Below are 26,105 nucleotides of genomic sequence, written 5' to 3'. Positions count from 1 at the left end.
TGTTTTATTCAATCATATTGAATAAACATATATCAAAACAGGCCAGACTAGCATTTCATCTTAGGAGTTACCTACTGTATGAGTTTCACCTCTTGTGACTCCCATGTGGAAAACATTGTAGAAATTTATTTTTTTGTTTACCTCAAATGAATTTGGGACATTTTATTCTCAGTTGTTTGATATTAGTTTTTTGAAGATGAACTGCTACGGACCAATTCAGTGTAATCAGAAGTGCTTTATTTCAGAGGACATTCCTTTGCCTTATGCATCCTTTTCCATTTCCAGGGGTAATTGATTTCCAGTGTAATTTTCTACTCTTTTAACAATAATTACATACTGTATATATTGCATCTGCTTTCCCAGAACAAAGTTAATTAAAATATAATTATTTAATGCAGAGATAATTAGAACTATTTCCTTGGGTTAAAAATACAAAGTTTCCAGTCTTTTGCCCCTTCAGTGAGCAATGAACACACATTCAGACATATACTGTACATATAAAATACAGGGCTTTTTTTTTCTTGTTTTTAAGTGTCATTCAGCAGGTAGGAGCGGTGGTGGGCAGAGACAGATAAGTGCATCATGGGGAACTGACCTTTGACCTGTAAAAATAGATGCACAAATACATGTTACAGTTCATCAGTAATGCAAATGGGCTTCACTTCATCTAAACTGACCTCCTAAAGGGGCAAGAGAGTATGAAGGGGCTATTTTCAGGGTGCCTCAGATTTACACTGGTTCTTTACCTCAGGTCAGCGCTAGGACACAGAGCAGCATGAGCCAAACAGGTTAGCTTGTGAAGGCCTCGAAGTCTGAGTCTGAAACAGGAAGCAGGAAGTGTAAGACAAAACCACAAAGTCCAACTTAAATCCAATGTATGTTTGACTGGATATGGAAACCAGAACACAGAATGGATCAGGGCAAATCAGAGAAAGACAGAGCAAGGAAAGAAAGAAAACATGGGCAGTCCTCACATGTGTAAGTGGAGACATGTTGGTTTAGATACCATACAGGATGATAAAAATGTTACCTACCGTAAGCAGAATAAATTATGTTCTAAATGACACGCAATAATTTTAAAATGGCTCATCTGCATCTGCTCCAGGGAATCAGGAGGAGTCATTTAGAATAGACGTCATACCTTTATTGTAAAGTAAATGTATTATCATTCTGTAGTCATGATATACTGCATAGTTGATGTGAATCATGGAATTAGTGCAAAAGAGGAGACATATACATGACTGTTACTGCTATATTCTGAAAAAAATCAAATATGCCAACTCTTTAAGCTCAGTTTTTATTTGTTATTTCTCTTTTAACAATCTGAAAATAAAAAAAGAACAATAGCACTTGGCAGTTCAATTGCGTACAAATAACACAGGCTGATATGTTGTATAAGATAAGTCATCTCCCTTTTTCTCTCCAATTCCCTCTCCACACAAAGTAACAGTTTGGAGAGGACACTCAGAGCCCTAATTATTTGAATTTGTTAAAGCTGATGCTGTGCTCATTTTGTGCCAGTGATGATAGCTATCTTTTAAAAAAAATGCAAGTAAAACCCATGCAAAATATAAAATAGCTCTTACACTCATGAAAAATGTATGACAACCAAATAAACGGGACACTGCCTGTAGTAAATTACTTATTAAGACAGGTATGTCTTTGACCATTAGTAAAAAAAAACAAACAAAAAAAACAACAACCACAATTTATTCCTACATTTTACTGATAGTAGTATAGATTTTTAATACCTTAGTGTTTGGCACCAACAGGACTTCCTGTTAATTTCAGACTTCACTGATACAGCAACAATCACATTTGAAATAGCTCTGTATTTGTGTGTGTGCTATGTGAGCACATATGCGTGCGTGTGTGTGTGATGAGAATAAATTGCCAATTTGTTTTCATTTCATTACAGTCAGGCACGTTGAGGTTTCATCCTGCAGCACCATGGTAACTTAACATTCAGCAGCTCAGTTTACTCTCTCTCTCAAACACACACACACTTTGGGCAGACGAGCTAGATGTGAAAGTCTATTCTTTCCTCTTTGTTTACATGTCTAAGAGTGTGCAAATTACAGGCAGGCCTCTGCCTAAAACTACACACCATGCTACTTAAATGTCGAGATCCAGTGCAAATGAGGAAAACGAGGAAACACACTGCTGCTCCAGTGAGACACTACACCCACCGCAGCAGCAACTAAGCTGACCTGTTACAGAAACTCCATGAATTGCAGTAATATCACTTCACAAGTCAAAACATGGTCTGTCTCCCCACATACTTTCTGCCTATTTTCATTTATTAAGACCTTGTCCTTTATATTGGCAGATTTAATTCATAATTTAAACATTAATGCATTTTTGGCTATGGCTGAAGCCTAGAGATAATCAGTGCAGGTGTATGGAGCTAGGCTTAGGGAGCTGCCCTGGAGGATGACAGCCTGAGTAATTCTGCACACAGGACAGCTCAACTGCAGTAGATAGTTTTTTCCTCAGGTGCACTTTAGGAAACGTAGCTACTGCATCTCTTCTACCTCACATTTGTAATCAGGCCAAGGAATTAGACTAAAGTGTTTTGTTTAAGCTAAAATTTACAAACTCAATCACTTATGCAAGGTTTACTGTACCATCTTCATCTATGGGGGGAAATATTGACTGGAGGGGGAGTATTGAAAGAAAACCTTGGGGCACCTCATCTACTGAACTATATTTGCTTTGCTTAAAATATATGTTTTTCTGGCAGAGACAGACAGTGATATTGCAGGTACAGTGAACAACAGTAAAAATGTGCGAAGGCACCAAAGGAATCAAACTATAAAATATCATAAGCATGACCACCTGTTACATTAGATCAAAATGCTGTACACATTCTACATCGGGATTTGCCTCCATTACGTTTTGTCAAACTACAGTCTACAGTCTCATCAAAAATACTGATGACTTTCTCATAAAAGTTCATTAAGGCCAACACGTACCCAGCTGTAATGACACATAAGATCCTCATTACACATAAAAATAGAAAAGCTGGGTTACCTGTTCTGACAGGGCAGCATGTATTTTGTGCTATATTTACAATGTATTTGTATTTGCAAAGAAAGTGAGTGTATGGTTGGCTTCACTATTTCATGCTTTGCATTAGTTACATTAGTCAGTTGACCACCGAATAGGCTTTAATAAGTTTTTCTGTCATGATGACAGTGACAGGAGAAAGTTCTGTGGCCTACTTTTGATTTTGATCTATTGTTTCCGACTGAACTGAAAGTGCCACAGCTCTGACACACTGCCTTTGCCAAAGGGCTTGAATGAGAAATTTCTATGGCAAGGTGTCAAAACACACACACACACACACACACACACACACACACACACACACACGCATATATATATATAAACAAACACACACACAATGATTTGAGAGCATCTGATCAAATCGCTGGCAACTTGGATACATCTAAATTCTAACTTATTGTCACTCTTTTCTGTAAGTAACTCAGCAGAAATATTTGGCAAATTTACACAAGTCATTCATGAACACTCTGTATTGCTTCACAGGCATAAAGTTAAACTTAAACTATTTGCCTTCATTGTGGCAGAATAGATGGAAATGTCTGGATCGGCTATCAACAAAGAAAACCTTCAAAAATCGACAGACCCTGTCAAAGCTGACTCACTGTCTCCTTCAGCGGTGTTAAGACTACATGTAATCCTCAGTAATAGTCATTGGCTGAGCCACTGCTTCAAATGAAGTGTCTGGCAATCACATTAGAGTCCAGCTGTAAGCAGAACACTGAGGTAAGTATAAAGAATAATAAGGCATTGCAAATATACATGCACACCGCTTCAGCACACAGTACACCCACACTTCTTTTTCTTTTTTTCCCTGGCATCACTATTCTTTATTGCAGGTTCGAGCTCTTCCTCACTGCTCTGGCTTAGTGGCGAAGTGGTGGAGGTTGTGGGTGACTCAGGAGAGAAGCCTGGCTCACTTGTTCCCTTTCCTGTCTTTTCCCTCTTATCTCCGAGCTCCGAGCCCATTTTAAACTGCCCCTCATCAGATTTCTCATTAGTAAAAACCTTTGTGTTACTAGATACATAAACATTTTTTGTCTTAAACGTTTTGCTACTAATGGCAGGGCCCCCACCCCCAGCACCTGATATGAAGTCAGTAGCAGCTGCTCTCTGCTGTGCTTCCAATTCTGACAGGCTGCATGCCAAAGCCATCTGCAGGTCTTCGTCATCTTCATCATCATCGCTACTTCCCGCAGTCTCTCCATAGTTGTAAAATGGGGCGGAGCTAAATGATCGATGTGTGGCTGCAGAGAATGGGCTGGCAGGTGGTCTGTTTTGGATTCCTGGCCTCTTTGGGGAGGGATGGGACCGTCCCTCTCGTCGGCTTAGCTCTAAAGCAAGGGCCATTTCATCTTCCACACCTGAAACACCACACAATAATAACAAAAGGTGTGTATGTGCACATTGTACAAGCAACATGAAGTAACATTATGCACACACATACATAACGAACAGTGGCAACAATAGTTACAAAATGAAATTAATGTATAATATTACTCCTGAAAACACTAGTTTTTTGTCTTTACTTTTATCAATCACAAAATTCAGTGTGTGTGTGTGTTCTTACCATTAATGAGGACACTTTTTAACACCCCATCCTCCTCTATTTCTGTTCTTTCCTGCCCATTCTCCTTTATCCTGTGAAGAAGACAAAATGCAGATAAATGGTTTGCATCACCCTGGTTCCCTCCACAAAAAGCTATTGTGATTTTTACATAGGCTTCTGGATTATTTTCACGACTTTCAATCCTCAATAAAATTGCCTGGAGTCTAAAGCTAACGTTTTATGTTTGTAGGTACCATACTAAAATCACAGGTATTCAGGCACAGTTTGTAAAAATAGAATTGAGTCAATCAAATAAATTACTAAATATCATGTTGCATTTAAATGAAATAAATAAAAAATAAAGCAAAGAATTAAAATGACATTTGTGACATAAAATGACAAGACGAGAGAGGAAATAGCTAAGCAAACCGCTTAACTTTGTAGACGGGGGTTTTACAGTTATATAACATCTGCATGCAAAATTCCTTCATACCCTCTGCATGGTTACGAGCTACAAATATAGTGAGTGTTTATAGTGTTTTCCAAATCTGTAACTATAGAGCAGTAACTAATGTTACTATGTTTGTCTCAATGTTTGTCTAGCTGGAATGAGAGTGACACTGGCAGGTTACAGATGTTTTTCTCTAAATATTTCACTTTAGATACAGTTAACCCAGTTAGCATTTTTTCTGTTTTATTTTTAGGAAAGACGTTACATACTTCTTGGTAGTGGTGCGTTTTCCATTTACAATGCGAGTGGAGGTAGAAATTGATTTGAAGTTGCCTCCACCCATGCTCTCCATTCCATCCAGACCTCCCAAGGTGGAGAAGGAAGTAAAGTCAACTGGATGAGCAGATCAGGAAACAGAAGAACAGAAAGGACAATGTAAAAGCTTGATTCAATTTGGTTTACAGTGCCCAGGTCTGTGCTTAAGCAGTGCTACTCCCATTATATCACTGCAGAAATTATTAACCTACCTGATAATTCAGCATGAAACACTGGTATCATTACTATGTTACTATGGAATTCAATACATGTTTCTGACTGTTACTGAAATTGCTGACTGTTACTTTATTTGAGGTGTTCTGGCAGCTTCTTCATACAATAAGTGGCTGTTCACCTTTAGTTGAAGGGAAGGAGAAAAATCGACTGGGACCCAGGCGTGAGGATGAGCCTCCAAATGATGAGAAGTCATCTGAATGAGAGAAAGAGACATAAATATGTCTGTTACTTTACTTTTTTAAAGGTTAAACTTTAATCAAGCACTGGGATCTTCTCTTTTAAGGACATTGGACCAATTATTGGACCACAACTGAATGGATAGTAAGTGGTGATTTTCAAAGTAGGATTTAACAGTTGTCCTGAGTCTAATTCACTGGAACTAAAAACAGTCGTTTGATTATATTCTTAATTTTACCGTAATATATCACCCCACCAACCAACACACATTCAATTTCCTCACTGAATAGAAGTTTAACCATCCAAAAAACATTGTTATAAAAATGCTAACAGAACCCCACACACACAGGACAGTATGATCTTGATAACTTACCAAAGAAATTAGCAAAGGGATCCTGGCCACCAAAAAACTCTCTGAACACCTCATCTGGGCTGCGGAATGTGAAGGTGAATCCTGAGAGGTCTGGTGAGAAGTCAGAGCTGGAGGAACCTGGGAAGTGAAGTCACCAGTGTCATGTGGGCGAGGGGACAACAAAGAAGAGAATTACAAAAACACATCGACAGTCCTAAACTTTAGCCTATGGCAGGGCTTCCCGAAGGGGGGGTCGCAAGGAGCCGAGGGTGGAGTCGCAAGATGATTTCCAGGAATCAAATAAAACTGAATAAATATGTTTTAACCATAATTTTAAAAAAGATGAAAAGTAGTAATTTAAATTTAAAATAAAACCATGCAAATAAATTTTCCTCATCACATTTAGTACAGATCATGTCTAAACGTGAAGGGTGATCTCTCAGTGGCCATTCCAAAAGTTAAACCCACAATGGACTTGCTGTGCCCGCCCATCTCATTAGGTTAGATTAATGCTGAAACATCATAATTCCCAAAATGTAAATTTGCACAGCAACAGTGTACAGTACTACAGTTTATGGATATTACTTTGGCTGACATATTCTTCTATTAAAACTCAATTCATGTGTTCCTTAGTTGTATGATTTTCCAAACTATAACAATTATAAGTGCAACCGGGTCTCAATAGCAGAAGTTTTATGTACCTGTGTGTCTCATTCTGTCATTTCCATATCTGTCATATGCATCACGTTTACTCTCTGTGAAAAAGGAAAAGAGTACAGTTTAATGATGGAATCAAATGTCATCAAAACATCTCTCTCTTTTTCTCCTACAAAGTTCCATTACACCTACAATAAATTAAATAAAATTCGAAATTACTACTACTGAATTTACACTAATGTGTTATAATTGTATATTTATATAATGTTAAGTATTGAGATTCATGACTCACAGCATGGATAATGATCACACACACACACACACACACACACATACACAGAAAGTGTTACGACTTACTGTCAGACAGGACTTCATAAGCTTCAGCAAGTTCTTTAAATTTTCTCTCTGCCTCCTCCTTGTTATCTGGGTTTTTGTCAGGATGCCATTTCAGAGCCAGTTTCCTGTACCTAAAGACACAACACAAACACTGACTCATACACAAGTAAATAAATATATACAAACACATGCACTAACACAACACGATCTCTATGCAAAAATTTCTACTTAAGTAAAATCATGATGCCATATTGTTTATTCCTGGCATAGAGAGTCTCAGGTACTCACGCCTTCTTGATGTCATCCTGAGAGGCTGTTTTGGACACTCCCAGGATGTTATAGTAATCCACCATGTCAACACCTGTCACTCCTCACCTGTCTGAAATGAAGATACATGAGGTTTTAAGAGTAAGGAATATGATCAAATCTGATTCAACATGCACAATCTGCATTGATCCAAGCGATGTCTCTGATTATGAAAAGTTTGGAAAACCTCGGTAAGTGCACAAAAAATAGAGACATAGCTCTGTGCTTAAATTTGCAGACTAATGGCCAAACGCAGCAAGTTGAGCAGACAAAGTATACTGTAAACATAGTTGCTTCAGATCTAGTACAATAAAGTGATGACAAATGCAGGTATGGAAATTTAAACATCATAAACCTTTTCTGTTTGGTCTGTAGCGTTGCTGCATCTGTTAGTACAGGACAACTTTCACCATTATTAGGCTACATTGTTCAGTTACATCCTGTAATTTTTCAGCATACTGAGTATTGAGCTAATCTTTGGTCTCTGTGTCTCCGCAACACCTACTGTATGATGGTTGCTTACTTACCAAGGGGAACACACATGTCAACCAAAGTTTTGGACTCATTCAAGACAACAATAAATTCTGTCTTTAATTGATTGATCTGCTGTTCCCCTGCTTCAGTAATACATGAGTTATAAAAGCCATGAGTCATCATGCATCCCACAAGCTGTGAGTAATGAATTGTTGAGAGCCATTTTGAGTTAGGCTAGAAACAATACTCGAATCTAAGTCTCACATCTATGGCCATAACTTAAAAATAATTAGCACAGAGGTGTGGGCCAACAGTGGACATTACTAAACAAACAACTGAATGCAACACATGCTGTGGGCTATTATAATTAGACAACACCATAAAATAAACAGTTTGGACTGAATTTGTGATAATGATTTGCTAAATGTTTTAGATATAACAACATGTTTCCTGTTCATTTGACATATACATTCAATAAAAAGGTCAGTGATAAGTTGCACTACAGCAGAAAAAGTGATTTTCCTGAATACTGCAAGTTATCAATAAGGTCCTATCAAAATGCTGTTGATAATAACAAATAAATTCATTAATGAATACATTTTAGCATAAACCCTTCAAAGTGAAACCATCAAGCGCCCTTGAAATGATGAGCCCTCAGTACAGTCAGTGGTTCCATTATAGACACTGTCCGAGTCACCGTGCTAACCCTAACCCCATACCAATCTTATTAGTGGACTGCTAAGTTACAGTTTTGGGGTTGGAGGGGGAGTTTCCAAACTGAGGTGAAATAACTAAACTTAACTTTCTGTGCTCCCTCGGGACCAGCCATGCGCTCACACATGTATTATTACTATGTTTATTTCTAGCGTTGTGGCATCTGACAACTGCTGCTGACATGACGGTGGGCCTACACAAACTTACATACACGGGCAGATGCACAGCTGCTACAGTAGCTATTCAACATTAAAGGTACCGTTGCTGTTATTTGTTATTTCGGTGTCATAATGTTCCCTTTCATGTAAACTTGGACATGTAACGTTACAGTGAAGTGCAGCTGCTACACAGGCTCCATTGTAGAGACAACAACTTAATAACGACTAGCCAAAGCTGCGGTGTGCCAGACCTACCTCTGAGTCCTTCGGCCTAATTAGTGAGTTCAGCCGTGTGTCCACTGTCCACTGGGTTTGGACCAACAATGAATTAGTTATGGTGACGGTGCCTCTGGTATGCGCTCCCCCTCTCTTCGTGACAGCCTCACGCCCTCCTCCGCTCAGTCTGCCTGAGTGTCCTCTCTGCCGATTCAGACCCACGGTACGGAGCCGTTGTCCCTCCGGTCTAACCCAGACTGGCCCCACCACCGGGCAAAAACAAGCGGATAGACCAACCCGTTAGCCGCGCGTGCTGGTCTAAGCTGCACGCGCTACGTCACTGTGTCAACTGACAGAAGAAAATAGAGCGTCTAGAAAATGCCTGTGTTTGGTAGCGTCATCAGACCCGCCCTCCTCCCCCCGTGTGTCTGCCTGTTGCTCTGTGATAATAATACAGACAAATACACACACACGCGCGCAGGCTTAATCTATAAAACCTGAGTATGCAAATAGCCAACCATTCAAGCTCGATGTAGAACAAATAATAATCACCGATATTTCTCAGCTGTTTCAATCTACATTGTTGGACTGAATTCATTTAGCCTACTGTAATGGAACTTTTCTTATACACTTTTCTGTTAACTGAGAACTTTTGTGTTTGTAGCCTATAGGCTACTTTATGTTTAAGCACTCCTGGAAGAATCTGAATAGCCTACATGTTTTAGAGCATTTTAAATTAAACTTTATTTTTCGTTATGTGAATCCTTCTTATAGACTATTCAGTCATATATATAGGCCTACCGTTTCACTCAAGAGATATCGCTGATCGGATCACTTGAAAAGTTCATTATGTAGCCTAAGTGTATTATTTGTGAATGTTTAACTGACCGAATTCTAAAATGTGAGGACTAATCAACTGCCACAACTTTACTAAGTGTTCACATTACTTCCATCTGGTGGCCGAGAAAGTAACTGCAGCAGTGAGACCAGCCTAGCCCTTTGAGTGTTTTCTGACTTAGTCATGACAGGGCACAAAGAGGCAGGGGATTGGCAAGACACAAAGAAACTGGAATTTCCTTTGCAAGTGGTTTAATTTTACCCTAGTATTTTGTCCTTTATACAGATAATCTATAGAGAGCTTGATGAATGATTACGAGCTTGTGCAAAGTGTTTCATGAGAACTTTATTGATAATACTGACATATCACCACCACAGGTTATCAGAATGTTGCTGGGAATGTGTTACGTTCATGATAACATTTGGAATGTGTGATGATGTTTGACGCTTCAATACTCCTCTCCCTCTTCATCCTCCTCTCCCAGGCTGTCAGTGCCAACTTCTTCATAATCCTTCTCCAGGGCAGCCATATCTTCTCTGGCCTCTGAGAACTCTCCCTCTTCCATGCCCTCCCCAACATACCAGTGGACAAAAGCCCTCTTGGCGTACATCAGGTCAAACTTGTGGTCAAGACGGGCCCAGGCCTCAGCGATGGCCGTGGTGTTGCTCAGCATGCACACAGCCCTCTGCACCTTGGCCAAGTCTCCACCAGGAACCACAGTGGGAGGCTGATAGTTGATGCCAACCTTGAAGCCTGTGGGGCACCAGTCCACAAACTGGATGGTACGCTTGGTCTTAATAGCTGCGATGGCAGAGTTGACATCTTTGGGCACCACATCACCACGATACAGCAGACAGCAGGCCATGTATTTACCATGACGTGGATCACACTTCACCATCTGATTGGCTGGCTCAAAGCAGGCATTAGTGATGTCAGCAACAGACAGCTGCTCATGGTAGGCTTTCTCCGCAGAGATGACTGGGGCATAGGTGGCCAGAGGGAAGTGGATACGAGGGTAGGGCACCAAGTTGGTCTGGAACTCTGTCAGGTCGACATTCAGGGCTCCATCAAAGCGAAGTGAGGCTGTGATTGAAGACACAATCTGGCCAATGAGCCTGTTCAGGTTAGTGTAGGTCGGCCTCTCAATGTCAAGGTTTCTGCGGCAGATGTCGTATATGGCCTCATTGTCCACCATGAAGGCACAGTCAGAGTGCTCCAGGGTGGTGTGGGTGGTCAGGATGGAGTTGTAAGGCTCCACAACTGCTGTGGAAACCTGGGGAGCTGGGTAGACGGCAAACTCAAGTTTTGATTTCTTTCCATAATCAACAGAGAGTCTCTCCATTAACAGGGAGGTGAAACCTGAGCCAGTGCCTCCACCAAAGCTGTGGAAGATTAGGAAACCCTGGAGGCCCGTGCACTGGTCAGCCTGAAAGGAAAATTTGGTTTGGTTAATCAAAATCAAACTCTGATTTAACAATCCTTAAAATATGAAATCAGAAATGGAAAGGTCACCACTTCACAAGGCTCTCACCAGTTTACGAGTCCTGTCCAGAACCAGATCAATGATCTCTTTGCCAATTGTGTAGTGTCCACGGGCGTAGTTGTTGGCAGCGTCCTCTTTTCCTGTAATCAGCTGCTCGGGGTGGAACAGCTGACGGTAGGTTCCTGTACGCACCTCATCTATAATTAAAAGAAAAGTGTAAGATCAAATGTATACCATCAGCCCCACACTTTGCAAGCATTTAAGCTGTATCATTGCACTCTAAAAGCAGAGCACCATTATGATAATGATGCAATGTTTTATGTGCACAAGTTAAAATCAAACAAGATGAAATGAACAAGATGAATTATGGAAAATAATATGGACTACTGACCGATGACAGTAGGTTCCAGGTCAACAAAGATTGCTCTGGGGACATGCTTCCCTGCCCCCGTCTCACTGAAGAAGGTGTTGAACGAGTCATCTCCTCCTCCAATAGTCTTGTCAGAGGGCATCTGTCCATCTGGCTGGATCCCATGTTCCAGGCAGTACAGCTCCCAGCATGCATTGCCCATCTGGGCGCCGGCTTGGCCGACATGCATAGAAATACACTCGCGCTGAATAAATGAAGGGTGGGAGATTGGTTAAAGAAGGTGTTTACAGACACACGGTATATTTACTGCCCAGCACATGTGTTACTGTACATATTTTACATAGAAGAACTTTGTTTTTCCAACAAAGAATACATAAAAATAAGTGTAAATGGATTGAATAACACAGTTGGCCAGAAGGCGGCAGTGTATTCCAGGCTGGCTCATATTGTTCAGTTTAGTGGGTTCATGTTATTCATGATTACTATATGCTGCTTTATGGTGGCTATTTTAATGTCTTGTTCTGTGACAATTGTTACAGTAGGAGGGTGTCTGGTATCGGTTTAGACGAAGCAGCTGAGTTGGCAAAGAAACTTAACTGCAGAGAGGAGTGTTGGCCAGAGCAGAACGTTAAAGGTCTCTGTCACTCAGAGTGGACAAAGAAGTCAGCATTTAAATGAGAGCAACTATTGAATGACCACAGTCTGCACTTATGGACTGCTGCATAAAAATCTAGTACACTTTGATAGGACATATTCAATGTAGTTTGAAGGCCCAAGTCCATTTTATGAGTTCTTTTTTTCTTTTTTTAAATGAGACGGCAAAGTAAGGCATTATGTGGCAGACCGGAAGGGCTTGCCTCAAGAAGATAGGAAAACCTCGCCCCACTTCTTCATCCTGTACCTCCTCCCTTTCCTGACTCCCTCCCCTTTTGTGCCTCTCTCCTCCCCCATCCTGCCCAGCTGCATAGTGCTGTGTAACAGTCTGGGATGTCTCTCCCCCTGTCTCTCTCTCTCTCCCCGTCCCACCCTCCCTTCCTCTCTCTCTCTCTCTATCCCTCTCCATATCTCTCCCAAACCAAAAACTCCTAACAGCTGCAAAATGGCTGCCAACTAACTTATACTGTCTGGGCCAGACCACTCCTCTTTTCTCTTTCTTCCCTTTATCCATCCCCCCACTGCCACGATTACCCCGGTCACTCCTTAGCAATGAAAACTCCAATTTCTCAACAAGCATACTATTATGTCTCCACGTACTGTACCCCTTTCCTCCCTTTGTTTCCTGTTTTATGACTAGCTGTGACATAGCAAACAAGTATGAACATGTGACAGCAGACTAACTCAAAGTGCCTGTTATCTGGCCGAGACTGCTCAGTTCCATTATAAATCCAGCTCAGAACTACTATCACATAATAGGATAGAGCTGCTTTTGTATCAGTAACCTTCAACTCCACAGCAGAGTCCCTGTGAGAATTAAAGAGGCCTCACTGTGTAATCCATCGGATGCTAGGAAACATAGACAAAGGCAGGATGAAGGAAAGAAAGACTGGAAATTTCTAACCTACGTCATCAGCAGTTACTCACCATTTTGTCTGCTTGTCCTTCGACCGACGTTGAGGATTCAGACACAAGGCAGAAGTGCGGAGGAGAGGGAGAGTCAGGGTTTATATAGGCAAGGATATGGAGGGGGCAGGCAGGAAACCACAGCAAGCAGCTGCATAGCTAATTGGCGGGAGGGAACAGCAGTTTAAAAAAAGAAAAGAGAGAGGGAAGTCCCTTTTACTTTATGTCATGTTATCCACCATTATATTCAACAGTTTTGTTTTTTAGTTAGAGTTTATGTGCTTATATATGTGGGAAAAAAAGAGCACTCTGTGATTTTCTCGCACCAGTGCACTATTTTCTCAATTTGCATGTGAGTGAGACCGTAACCGTTTGTGGTGAGGTATTGAGCTTCAGAGGTAGTTTATTAGCATGCAAAGCTTTATTTCAGGGTGTGGAGAGGAACACGCAGGGAAAAACTCAGAGGATGAACTCAGGACATTGAGACGCAGCACAACAGACAATCCAAGACAAGGAGAGAACACTGCAGTTAAATATAACAAGGAAACAAAACACAGGTGGTGCAGTCAGACACAGGTGAGTAATAGGGAGCATGCAGGCAAACAGGACACTGGATTTCAAAATAAAACAGGAAACAGCTTAACTAAACAGGGGGACACATGAAAGACTGGACGCTTAACTTTTTCAACGCATAGTAAACTAGAAGATGAGATTATTTTTATTTGATGCATGCATCTGCACCCACACACACATAGTACACCCTGTGTCTGTATGAAACAGACTGTATGTATGGTATGAAATCATCAAAAGATTACATGGCTTGAAGTACCAGTCTATTAATCTTGATGGAAAAATGAGTAAATGTGACTTCCTTTGTTCAAATGTTCCTATTTTATACATTGTAAAATGAAAGGGAGAGTAATAGCTTGGAGAATATGTTAGCACAATTGTCCAAATACATGTTTTTGTTTTAGCTCTGTATGTGTGTAATGGTGCTGGAATGACTATGTTTCTCCCTGATAAAAAAAGAAAAAAAAAGAAATCATCAAAAGAATAATCACACACGATATGATATGACATTATATGAAGTTCTTTATTGTTGATCGTGAAATGCAAGGGATATGTGCTTTTATAGTGAGAAAGGAAAATGGAAAGCAGGATCCTTACAGTTAGTGTTAATATGACAAAATGATATTGAAATATGTAGAGTTTTGATTTAAATTAGGTAATTGAGAAAGCGCAGAAGAAACTGATTATTAACCAAGAAACTAGTAATATAAAAGTTTCATCAAACAAACAAAAACATCTGAGAAACAATGAGCCAAGTTTTCTGATTATCTTTGGTACATTTATTCAGCAGGCCTCATAGGATCACGTAGCTGTGATTCATACATAACTGGGATCCTATTGTTCCTGCAGGCCGCTGTCTGAGCATGAGCTACACAAACACCGCTAGTCAGTGACTTAGTCAGTTATTTTCTCTCTCTCTCGCTCTCACAGAGTCACAGCTGAATGGCATATAGAAACTGACATAGGAGCCCTTTCATAACTTACATTCCACATGGGAGAGGATAGTGGGGGGAGGTGCACAAAAGAGAGGGTTTGGTCTAAGTTTCTTAGGCTGATACTGCAGAAAGAAAAGACCTTCAAAGGCCCAAAGCAAGATATGTTATACCATGTTCTTTTTATTATTTTTTTTTGTTTGTAAATTACCATAACTGATTTCATGCAATTCATTTTCTGGGATGGTCATCTAATATTTAGGATTAGTTTTTGGGATTGGGTGGCTCAGATTTTTGATTGGATAATATTATTAGAGATTTGAAAATGTGCCATCATCTGAAACAAACTGTAGTTTTTTTCTTTTTCTTTTATTGATGAAATGACATATACAAAACTTCTATGCCCTATTGTAAAAAAGAAAAAGAAAAAAGGGAAAAAAAGGATGAATCTACTTTGGCTCAAGTCCAGGCCTCAATATTCTTCTCCTTCATCATCTTCTTCCATGCTGTCTGTGCCAACTTCTTCATAATCCTTCTCCAGGGCAGCCATATCTTCTCTGGCCTCTGAGAACTCTCCCTCTTCCATGCCCTCCCCAACATACCAGTGGACAAAAGCCCTCTTGGCGTACATCAGGTCAAATTTGTGGTCAAGACGGGCCCAGGCCTCAGCGATGGCCGTGGTGTTGCTCAGCATACACACAGCCCTCTGCACCTTGGCCAAGTCTCCACCAGGAACCACAGTGGGAGGCTGATAGTTGATGCCAACCTTGAAGCCTGTGGGGCACCAGTCCACAAACTGGATGGTACGCTTGGTCTTGATTGCTGCGATGGCAGAGTTGACATCTTTGGGCACCACATCACCACGATACAGCAGACAGCAGGCCATGTACTTACCATGACGTGGATCGCACTTCACCATCTGATTGGCTGGCTCAAAGCAGGTGTTGGTAATATCAGCAACTGACAGCTGCTCATGGTAGGCTTTCTCAGCAGAGATGACTGGGGCATAGGTGGCCAGAGGGAAGTGGATACGAGGGTAGGGCACCAAGTTGGTCTGGAACTCTGTCAGGTCGACATTCAGGGCTCCATCAAAGCGAAGTGAGGCTGTGATTGAAGACACAATCTGGCCGATGAGCCTGTTCAGGTTAGTGTAGGTCGGCCTCTCAATGTCAAGGTTTCTGCGGCAGATGTCGTATATGGCCTCATTGTCCACCATGAAGGCACAGTCAGAGTGCTCCAGGGTGGTGTGGGTGGTCAGGATGGAGTTGTAAGGCTCCACAACTGCTGTGGAAACCTGGGGAGCTGGGTAGATGGCAAACTCAAGCTTGGACTTTTTACCATAATCAACAGAGAGTCTCTCCATTAGTAGGGAGGTGAAACCTGAACCAGTGCCTCCACCAAAGCTGTGAAAGATAAGGAAACCCTGGAGGCCAGTGCACTGATCAGCCTGTGAATGCAATAGATCAGGAAAGTTAGAGTCAGTTTATATTTAATTCAAGCAAAAAAAACAACTTTAGAGAAGACAAACAAACAAGCACTCTCTTGTAATCTCACCAGTTTACGAGTCCTGTCCAGAACCAGATCAATGATCTCTTTGCCAATTGTGTAGTGTCCACGGGCGTAGTTGTTGGCAGCGTCCTCTTTTCCTGTAATCAGCTGCTCAGGATGGAACAGCTGACGGTAGGTTCCTGTACGCACCTCATCTGGATGACAAAACCATATACCAACAGATGCATTGAAGGGGTAAACCTAAAGTTGAAATGCAACTGCTTTGTAATGAATGTTTCTACAACGGCATGGAGAATCTTTATTCTCTATGCCATTGGATGGAGAAGAAATTATCATGAATTGGTTACATTTTTAATAATAAAAATTATTGTAATGATAATGCAGTATTTGTGTTTTATGTCAAAATGTGAATATGTATGCACATTTTACCTTTAGGTTAATGTCTTGTATTGGAGCCGTTGTTAAAGTAAGGAACTGCACATTTGTTCAGATAAGAGTTCAATAACCCCAACCCAATATTCAGTCAGTATACAATCATTGATTTGTAATACAATCATCAGCTCTTTACCAATGACAGTAGGTTCCAGGTCAACAAAGATTGCTCTGGGGACATGCTTCCCTGCCCCCGTCTCACTGAAGAAGGTGTTGAACGAGTCATCTCCTCCTCCAGTAGTCTTGTCAGAGGGCATCTGTCCATCTGGCTGGATCCCATGTTCCAGGCAGTACAGCTCCCAGCATGCATTTCCAATCTGAGCCCCAGCTTGGCCCACATGAATGGAGATACATTCACGCTGCAGAGAATGAATAATACTGTTTTGTTTCCTGAGGCATCAGTTAACCGCTTACTTGATATATCCTCCTCTACTCTATGGTTATGATGCAGATGTAATTTTGTGTTAACCGACAATATTTTCCACTTTATTTTAAAAAATCACCAGTTTTGACCAAATGCCGAACATCTCACAGAGTTAATAAATTTCCCCGGAGTAAATCGTATCTTACCATGTTTTCTCTCTTCTCCAATGTCGAGGTATCGGTAAGAAGATGTAGCACTAAAGGCAGCGGTGTTACTCAGCGCTTATATACCTGCAGGTTAAGGTGAACAGTGATTTGATCTGTGCTGTAATCAGAGAACCTCCTGATGAGACTAGGATAAGACCATCCGCTTGACAGACATATACACAATGCAAAAGGAGGTCACCACCCTTGTCATTGTGTGAGTCTGTGACTGTTTTCTACCCATGTGTACGTGCACCTCAAATTACAGAAAGCAGAAGCAGAACTGTGCATGAGGGGAAGGTAATTTAATGTAGGGTCAATGGTTATCTATGGTATAAGGATAACAGTAGTTTTGACTGTGCCTTAGTATGCCACACAGTACGTCAAAGAACTGTGTATTAATTTGGAAAATGTGGAATTGAGGTATGGTGAAAACAATACAGTTATTGATTTTTCCAATGTCGTACTGTCATGTAGCCTACTTGTCATTTTTATATGGTCATATGACATTTTTAATATGAATGTATGATTGCCTGAGAATTTATTGTGTATGGGATATACATAATGTAACATCCGTTCTGAATCCCAATAGCACCTATGTCAAACTAATTTTTGTTCAAATGAAATGCATTGTATGTCAAGCTTGCCATTTTCCCACACAGTTTATATGAACTCGGTCTCAGTTCCTCTGGGAGAGGAGAGAAACTGAATACATGTGAATTGCCTCATTAGGTGTCAGCTGACTGAATGGATTAAACCGCAACTGCTTGCTGGAGTGGTTTGACTATGTGACATCAGAGGCAGCCACATAATCAGTTCATAGAGAGAGTTCAAAAGGCACAATATATCCATCCAATTCCTTGTCGTTCCATTCAGATCTCTAAGCCTACAGCACAAAGCCATTCATGTCCAATAGATTGTACAGTTCATATGTTTACAGCTCTGGTCAACATGCCATTCATTTGGATATCAGTGTTGTATCTGCCTACGGTAGCCTAGTTGGCAGGAATAACCTAAACTGTTAATACAATGCCACAGCTCAAAGGCAGAACGTTCAGGGCTCTGTGATATTTAAAACAAGTCAAACCACTTTCAAGAACAGCACATAAACACTGCAGTAACACTGCAGTCCAAATCATATGGGAAAGTGAGAATTAATGACCAAGTCAGCATTAAGACAACACTCTCCCTCCTTGGAAACCATACTTGGTGAATATGAAAAATATGTGGTAGCCTAGAAGGTAAGAGTGATACCACAGTGTCAACTACACAGTGTCAACTACACAGCTATTCATTATATGGTTGGTTTCCCTCCTGAGGCTGTGAGACTCATCTGTAAAAAAAAAAGAAAAGAAAAGAAAAAAAAAAGAAAAAAGAAAGAAAGAAAGTCAGCATCTATTAACGCAGTGACACAAAGCAGTATTGTGTAGCCTTACACCCAAAATGCAATGCTGTGGCAAATTTGGTATTCATATTGGTGCTTTACACTAGTACTTATCTTGATATCAATTACTTTAAAGAAACAACTGGATTATTATAATATAAAGTTAGATTGTTTGTTTTTGTTTTTTTTTAACTGTAACCCACCCGGCCCCAAACAAACAAAATATAGCAAATATGAACACCTGTTTTTACCAAGTGTATAGGTTTGGTTCATGCTGAGAGGTCAATGGGGAACACACACACCTTATTTGCTGTTGTCTTGTCTCAATGTGTTTTGCCCTCATAGGTGTTGTCTGAGTCAAAAAGCTCTGACCCACTTCCATTGTCTGAGGGTATAGATCTCCACTGCCCTACAATTAAGTTCTCTCACTATAGAGTCATTAATAATGGTAGTTCTGACAAAAAGAAAGAAAGAAAGAAAGAAAGAAAGAAAGAAAGAAAGAAAGAAAGAAAGAAAGAAAGAAAGAAAGAAAGAAAGAAAGAAAGAAATTGCAAGAGTAAACCGGAATACCTGTATTGTATAAGAGCTGGTTAGCTAAACTCAGCTAATTAGCTGCATATGGCAAAATGGAACAACCATATTTCCTTCACCCTTAGATACAGGCCAAAAGTGGTTTTGCAAAATATCATTGTGTCACAGAGGAGAAGCTTTGACCATTTAGATATAAATTGCCATGATTTCATGATAAGTGTTTTAAGAGTGCCAAAATCTTATGAATCATCTGAACTTATAAATAAGTTATTGGGAGGACGCACTGACTAACAACCCGAAAACACTGGCCCAGTCCTAATGTTTGTTGACCCTCACCAAATGACAGACTAGGAGCCACATTCCCAGTAAGTCCATGACAGCTTAAATCAATAAGTGCATTTCGGGACCTTTATGCACACTGTCCATACCACACATTTCTTCAGCCTTTCCTTGAGGAAAATCATGCACAATAGTGTTATGATGTTAAACACAAGGTTGACATTATTACAGTAACCATAGGGACACCCACCTGAGGTGAAAATGGCAAAGAACATTCAACAAACAAGCAAGAAAGGAACAAACCCAAATATTTACAATATCAGACAAATACTATTGATATAAATACATAGTGCACTGGTGACTCAGAGCCAGAGCATAGCTCTATGATGGCATGATGACAAATAGGCCTTATCATCAGATAATCAGATGTCAATTCTGTCGGGGTTCAAATAGGTCATTAGTTTTGAGTCATCAGGCCCTCGGGCTGTTACTGGCATGGAGACATGATAGCCTACATCACTCTCAGCCTGTTTTACTTCCTTGTGGTGAAGCAACTACCACCTCTAGTGTTCATTAAGTGTCAGTGACAGCCTGTCCAGTGAAACAGGTAGAAAGATCGAGACAGTGCACTCTGAATTAGGCTACTTCTTGGAATTCTGTCATGTAGGTTTCTCCACCTTCCCGTCCCTTTAGGAATATTGGATCAATTTTACACAAGACATATCATTTATTTTAATTTAATTTATTTTTTAAGTATATTATTGTGCTTTTTATGTCTTTATTTGATAGCACAGTTGAGAGAGACAGGAAACAGGGAGGCAGAGGGGGAATGACATGCAGAAAAGGGCCGCTGGATGCGGGACTGTAGCCTCTACATCTGGGGCACCCGCCCAACCAACTGCGCAGCACATAGATCTTCTGAGCATTCTCAGTAGGTCATTAGAAATGCACTCTCATCAGATATCACAACAAATATCATTTTAAATACAAATATCAAATCATTTTCTTCACTCAGTCTAGAGTGGGCCTAATGCAGCTGATAAGATTCAGATTCAGCTATATTTTGCAGGAAACTCCTCAAGATGCAACATACAGAGTAGGCTATACACATACCCACATATAACAATAGACAAAACACACATTTAGCGACTCAATGATCTGTTTAGCTCTGTTATAGCAGAGGGGACAACGCTCCTTTAAATTAAATTAAACTACATTGTAACTGATAGTTCCTTCTGCTACACATCACACAGACTAGCCTACCCTAAAACAGACTTTCGCCATTACTCTCTACAGTAGCCTACTATAGCTGTGTTTACTTGAGTAGGTAGTCTAAACGCTAATACAAACACTGGCACACTACTTTGCCAGAAAATAAAGCCACACAAACATGAGATAGCTACTGTGTTGCAATCACAATCAACCCTGCAACGCCAGTCTGCGCGCTCACAATGCGCGTCCCCGCCAGAGAGACAGGTGGGAGTGGTTTGCAGTTGAATATAGCGTGACAGCTCCTCGCCCACCTGGCATTACTTACTCACCCGGACCACATTGACGGCCGCTGTGAGAGGCTACAGGAAACTTCCACCACCCGCTGTTTTTCTCCTGAAGGACATTCTACCAACAAACTACAATGGTTAGTGTCGTTAATTGTAGGCTACTGATTGTAGGGACAAACTCCACGACAAAGTTACGTTTGTTTTGTCCTCTACCTTCCTTCCTTTATTCTAACGCACGTCAATGTATATTAGATGTGTTTGATCGATGTCCCAGATTAAAGAGAGTGCTGCCTCTGTGCCCTCGTGGAGCAGCAGCTCTGTGTGTCAGAAATAGATGTTTCCCTCAGTGACTGGCAGAAAAGCTGAGCTGTGGGCCTGAGTGAGCAGCTGGAGATGAACATTTTCAGCACACCAGCAGAGGAAAGTTAGATAGTAGGCTACAGTGTGATTTATTTTGTAGCCTATTTATTGTGTCAGAAGTTGAACATGCTTATTTTCAGATTAGATAGTGTTACTCAGAAATAGCATGTTACTATTTCTAATACCTTGTCATATAGGCTTACAGTATGAGGTTGTGTGTGTGTGTGTATAGGCCTATAGCCTACTGTATGCTGGTAAGGAATTTGGGTGTGTCTCACGTAAAACTATCAACAAGTCACTTCAGATTCAGACAAGGCGAGTATTTGAGCAGAGCAGGGAATATTTTTCCCCTCCAAATTCAAACAGCCGTTGTGTGGTTGAGGGACTGTATTTGTAGAAGTCTACCATGTGTGCCATTTGGGCCAGATTTGTCTCCACGCTGCAGAAAGCAAAGCGGTTTTTGTTATTTTTAGTGAAATGGGACCAGTGACTACACCTACCAAATGAAACAAAGTTTGACTCAGTAGATTTTTAGTTTTTGGTCTGACCCCTGGTAGCCTATGTTTTAGTACCAGGAACTGAACCAGAACACACAACCCTTTTGTTTTGTTTACTTTGCACTGTAAACACAGCTTGTCAGCGCTGTCATACTGCTAATAAAGTACACTACTACTACCGTGTACCCGCCTTGATCAAATAGTTTCAATCCATCTCTTTATTGTGTACAACTAGTCATTGATCCTACAAGATTACACAATTAGGCACAGGTTAAGTTTCAGCATAAGAAACCTGTTGCTAAATTTAACAGAGAATCTCACCTTGGGAGCAAGAATGTGCTCATCAAATGTCAGAATAGCTAGTCACTTGTGTGAAAATGTGGGCCTGTCCTGTCAGGTCTGACCTGCATGTTGCACTCCAGGTTTTTGTTTTGGCTAAAGGGAGAGGGAGAGGTCAGGAGGAGATAGGCCAAAGGATGGTCACAACAGTCATCCACTTGGTTTGCCTCATAATGGCTTACCCAAGAAGATTTGAAGCTGCCAAAGGAGTTTCTACAAAGTACTGAACTGAGGATCTGAAAACTGTAAAAGAGACTTTAGTTTCAATAAACTGCAAAAATACCTAAAGGCATGTTTTCATATAAGTAAATCTAGAACACAATATAGTGCGTCATTAGTGAGTATGTGGGAATTTGGGCCTGGACATTATTATCTCTCCTCACGTTGTCGAACATTACGTCTATTTTCTGTTTCAGAGGCAGAATGTACTGTGAGTCTGTGATGATGGGCTATTTAGGGATCTCTGTTCCCGTGTTTGCTGACCTGAAAAGGCTTTTAACAAATTGATTGTTCTCTTTTTCTCCACCTCATTCACTTTTCCTCTCTCTTGTCTGTCTGAATCGAGTGTTTTTATGTCTCTTCATAGTTTTTGTCACTAGCAAAACAGGATTCTCAGGTCCATGAGATGACGCTTGAGACATGCCCATGTTAAATGCCCGTGTCATGTACAGACACACAGACACACCCTGACAGGATTAAGTGAGAGAAAAAAGGCTGAGAGTAGTTTGTATTTTAGTTGAGCTCTGCATTTGGGCCATTTACAGAACAACATCTCACCATCAAGTAGCCCAAAACAGTTGTTTTCACATAGAATATCAGCAGCTTGTGTCTTTATCACCTTTAGCTTTAATAATGAAGAAATCATTTGCACATTGCAGATGACTGTCAGCAGACTGCTGGTCAGTGTTTACTGAAACACTCCGCTTGTACTGCTTGGTGTCAGGTTAACATGAGGAACCCAAAATAGCAGCTGACAGAGCTCTGCTAACCTGGAAACCTAGTCCAGTCTTGTTGGGAAGGGGAAGGCGGCAGGGGTCACCTTTGGTTCGGATAACTTATAGTGATGAAAAGTATCAAGGACATCTGAAAATCCTTGTTGATGAATTTAGTTAGATTTAGCAGACATTGAAAAAAAAAAAAATCCCCCCGCTGACCCCCTCATCCCACAGCCCCCCAGCTCCTTTCCTCATCCGTCTGATCACTGAGAAGGGGGAAGTTGGGGCGAGGGTTAAAAATAGCAGCCTGACATGAACCAAGGTGGAAATCCACCCAATGTGAAAATGTGTCACTTTTCATTGAAGTGAGATGAAATGATGATGAGGTTGTTAAACTCTGCTTGTTCATTTATTAAATGGTCATTTATTAAATAAACAAACACCTCATCCTAGTTTAGATCCTAAAGGAAAAAAGAGATTTTCTTGCCTTTATACATTACATACATAAATACATTTTCAATTGCTGGTCTTTAGGATCATTTATGAATAAAGTACCATTTTGATTTAGGAACAGACAATATGGATAGAACCTTTTACATGTAATTTGATGATTTAGGAAGGAAAAAATGAAAACTTACGTAAGACTACATAAAAGACTGTTTAATCAAATCAAATAATTTCCAGATCAAGTACAATTAATTGTTTTGCTGACACAGTTGCATTATGTAAAATCTGACTTGAGGTAGGCTACTATCATTTTTTTTTTACTGGTCATCTTCATAACCTAAATGTAAAATGCTTAGTGTAGTTTTTGTTCATGTGATTTGCTCATAGTTACATGAGATCCACTGACAGCTGCAGCAAAGCAAAGCTTCAACCCTCATTCTACATACAATGTATTTGCTTCCACCTAGTGGCATAGTTCCTAAATGACACCAGCAACTGAAGTTGTATGTTTAAAATCTTGCTTGTTCATGAACACTTTGGCATTTAAATCAAGTCTTAAGTCACAACACCATAAAGCTCTCCTACAGTAGCATTTATCTTCCTTCTTTTATCCCTTTTTCAATTTCTTTTCCTCTTCTCTTCTAGCGTGAATGCATCTCTGTCCATGTCGGCCAGGCAGGCGTCCAGATGGGGAACACCTGCTGGGAGCTCTACTGTCTTGAGCACGGCATCCAGCCGGATGGCCAGATGCCCAGCAAAAAGCCGGTGGGAGGTCATGATGACTCCTTCACCACTTTCTTCAGTGAGACTGGAGCTGGGAAGTACGTCCCCAGAGCCATCTTTGTTGACCTGGAGCCCACTGTCATTGGTCAGTAGTGCTACTGGGTGGAGCTTGTCTTATCTGGCAAGCAAGAATGACTTCATGTAGTTCCACCATTGCATGATGTCAATTTTGAGTGAACATTGAGAGAAAATCTGTAACAATCATAAAAGGCCTTGGAACTCAGCCTGAAGAGGAGGTGGTCATCTACAACTTTTAACTTGTTGGAGCTGAAGAAAGAGATCTCCGCACACTTAGATCTATGCAATCTCACTTTAAAGCTAAGCTTTCGGTCTCAGACGACCTTCATCAGAGCATACCCTTGCAAACTTGTTGGAGCTAGCATATTCTTAAATCCAGCCCTTGAGTATGTTTTCCAACTTTTCCAATGCTTTTGTTTTCAATTTTCCAGATGAGGTGCGCACAGGAACATACCGCCAGCTCTTTCACCCTGAGCAGCTGATCTCAGGAAAGGAAGATGCAGCAAACAATTATGCTCGTGGACACTACACCATCGGCAAAGAGATAATTGACTCTGTCTTGGACAGGATCCGTAAGCTGGTAATTATGCGCACCCCCTCTCAAACAAACTATTACCCTACAGTACACCATTGTTATAATACCCATTAAAACATTTTGAGAAAGTACAGAAATTATAAAAATCTTGTTTGTGTTTTTCTTATGCAAGTGTTTGAAATGATTTCTTTTAACCTGTAGGCCGATCAGTGCACTGGCCTTCAAGGCTTCCTGGTCTTCCATAGCTTCGGTGGAGGCACTGGCTCAGGTTTCACCTCCCTACTAATGGAGAGACTCTCTGTGGACTTTGGCAAAAAGTCCAAGCTTGAGTTTGCCATCTACCCAGCTCCCCAGGTTTCCACAGCAGTTGTGGAGCCTTACAACTCCATCCTGACCACCCACACCACCCTGGAGCACTCTGACTGTGCCTTCATGGTGGACAATGAGGCCATATACGACATCTGCCGCAGAAACCTTGACATTGAACGCCCATCCTACACCAACCTCAACCGCCTCATCAGCCAGATTGTGTCTTCAATCACAGCCTCACTTCGCTTTGATGGAGCCCTGAATGTCGACCTGACAGAGTTCCAGACCAACTTGGTGCCCTACCCTCGTATCCACTTCCCTCTGGCCACCTATGCCCCAGTCATCTCTGCGGAGAAAGCCTACCATGAGCAGCTGTCAGTTGCTGAGATCACTAATGCCTGCTTTGAGCCAGCCAATCAGATGGTGAAGTGCGATCCACGTCATGGTAAATACATGGCCTGCTGTCTGCTGTATCGTGGTGATGTGGTGCCCAAAGATGTCAACGTGGCCATCGCAGCTATTAAGACCAAGCGTACCATCCAGTTTGTGGACTGGTGCCCCACAGGCTTCAAGGTTGGCATCAACTATCAGCCTCCCACTGTGGTTCCTGGTGGAGACTTGGCCAAGGTGCAGAGGGCTGTGTGTATGCTGAGCAACACCACGGCCATCGCTGAGGCCTGGGCCCGTCTTGACCACAAGTTTGACCTGATGTACGCCAAGAGGGCTTTTGTCCACTGGTATGTTGGGGAGGGCATGGAAGAGGGAGAGTTCTCAGAGGCCAGAGAAGATATGGCTGCCCTGGAGAAGGATTATGAAGAGGTGGGGATCGACTCATTTGAAGAAGATGAGGAAGGAGAAGAATATTAGGCAGGCTTAGCTGTAATTTGCCAATTATTTTCAGGGACAAAATTTGTTAGTTA

General features: G+C 41.1%; 4 protein-coding genes across 6 annotated transcripts; 1 reads left to right on the top strand and 3 right to left on the bottom strand.

Moving 5' to 3' along the window:
- Nucleotides 1-220: 220 nt before the first annotated feature.
- On the bottom strand, nt 221-9,319 carry dnajb2 (DnaJ heat shock protein family (Hsp40) member B2). 3 transcript variants are annotated; one of them, XM_085765639.1, is made up of 11 exons: nt 9,048-9,319; nt 7,429-7,519; nt 7,162-7,271; nt 6,849-6,902; nt 6,169-6,285; nt 5,737-5,811; nt 5,336-5,459; nt 4,637-4,707; nt 4,152-4,430; nt 747-818; nt 221-602 (listed from the first exon to the last, which is right to left on the bottom strand). In XM_085765639.1, exons 2-10 carry the CDS (start codon nt 7,491-7,493, stop codon nt 790-792), a joined length of 924 nt encoding a protein of 307 aa, XP_085621765.1. In that variant the 5' UTR covers nt 7,494-7,519; nt 9,048-9,319; the 3' UTR covers nt 221-602; nt 747-789. The 3 variants fall into 3 exon arrangements, with proteins under 3 accessions (XP_085621765.1, XP_085621764.1, XP_085621762.1); XM_085765638.1 differs by lacking the exons at nt 221-602; nt 747-818 and having other exon boundaries at nt 3,557-4,430; nt 7,429-7,510; nt 9,044-9,196; XM_085765636.1 differs by lacking the exons at nt 221-602; nt 747-818 and having other exon boundaries at nt 3,558-4,430.
- Nucleotides 9,320-10,172: 853 nt separating this feature from the next.
- On the bottom strand, nt 10,173-13,336 carry LOC146964890 (tubulin alpha chain). The gene is made up of 4 exons (XM_085765635.1): nt 13,281-13,336; nt 11,721-11,943; nt 11,378-11,526; nt 10,173-11,272 (listed from the first exon to the last, which is right to left on the bottom strand). Exons 1-4 carry the CDS (start codon nt 13,281-13,283, stop codon nt 10,295-10,297), a joined length of 1,353 nt encoding a protein of 450 aa, XP_085621761.1. The 5' UTR covers nt 13,284-13,336; the 3' UTR covers nt 10,173-10,294.
- A 1,859-nt stretch (nt 13,337-15,195) lies between these two features.
- LOC146964889 (tubulin alpha chain-like) lies at nt 15,196-17,081 on the bottom strand. Its single transcript, XM_085765632.1, has 3 exons — nt 16,839-17,081; nt 16,316-16,464; nt 15,196-16,208 (listed from the first exon to the last, which is right to left on the bottom strand). The coding sequence occupies exons 1-3, from the start codon at nt 16,957-16,959 to the stop codon at nt 15,234-15,236; spliced, it is 1,245 nt and encodes a 414-aa protein (XP_085621758.1). The 5' UTR covers nt 16,960-17,081; the 3' UTR covers nt 15,196-15,233.
- Nucleotides 17,082-20,991: 3,910 nt separating this feature from the next.
- On the top strand, nt 20,992-26,105 carry LOC146964888 (tubulin alpha chain-like). Its single transcript, XM_085765630.1, has 4 exons — nt 20,992-21,099; nt 24,186-24,408; nt 24,773-24,921; nt 25,078-26,105. Exons 1-4 carry the CDS (start codon nt 21,097-21,099, stop codon nt 26,050-26,052), a joined length of 1,350 nt encoding a protein of 449 aa, XP_085621756.1. The 5' UTR covers nt 20,992-21,096; the 3' UTR covers nt 26,053-26,105.

This window comes from Trachurus japonicus, chromosome 21 (genome assembly GCF_045865225.1).
Source record: "Trachurus japonicus isolate A0001 chromosome 21, Traja_1.0".
NCBI classification, from domain to species: domain Eukaryota; kingdom Metazoa; phylum Chordata; class Actinopteri; order Carangiformes; family Carangidae; genus Trachurus; species Trachurus japonicus.
Note: the sequence above shows the minus strand (reverse complement) of the source record. Positions and strands in the feature narration are given on the sequence as shown.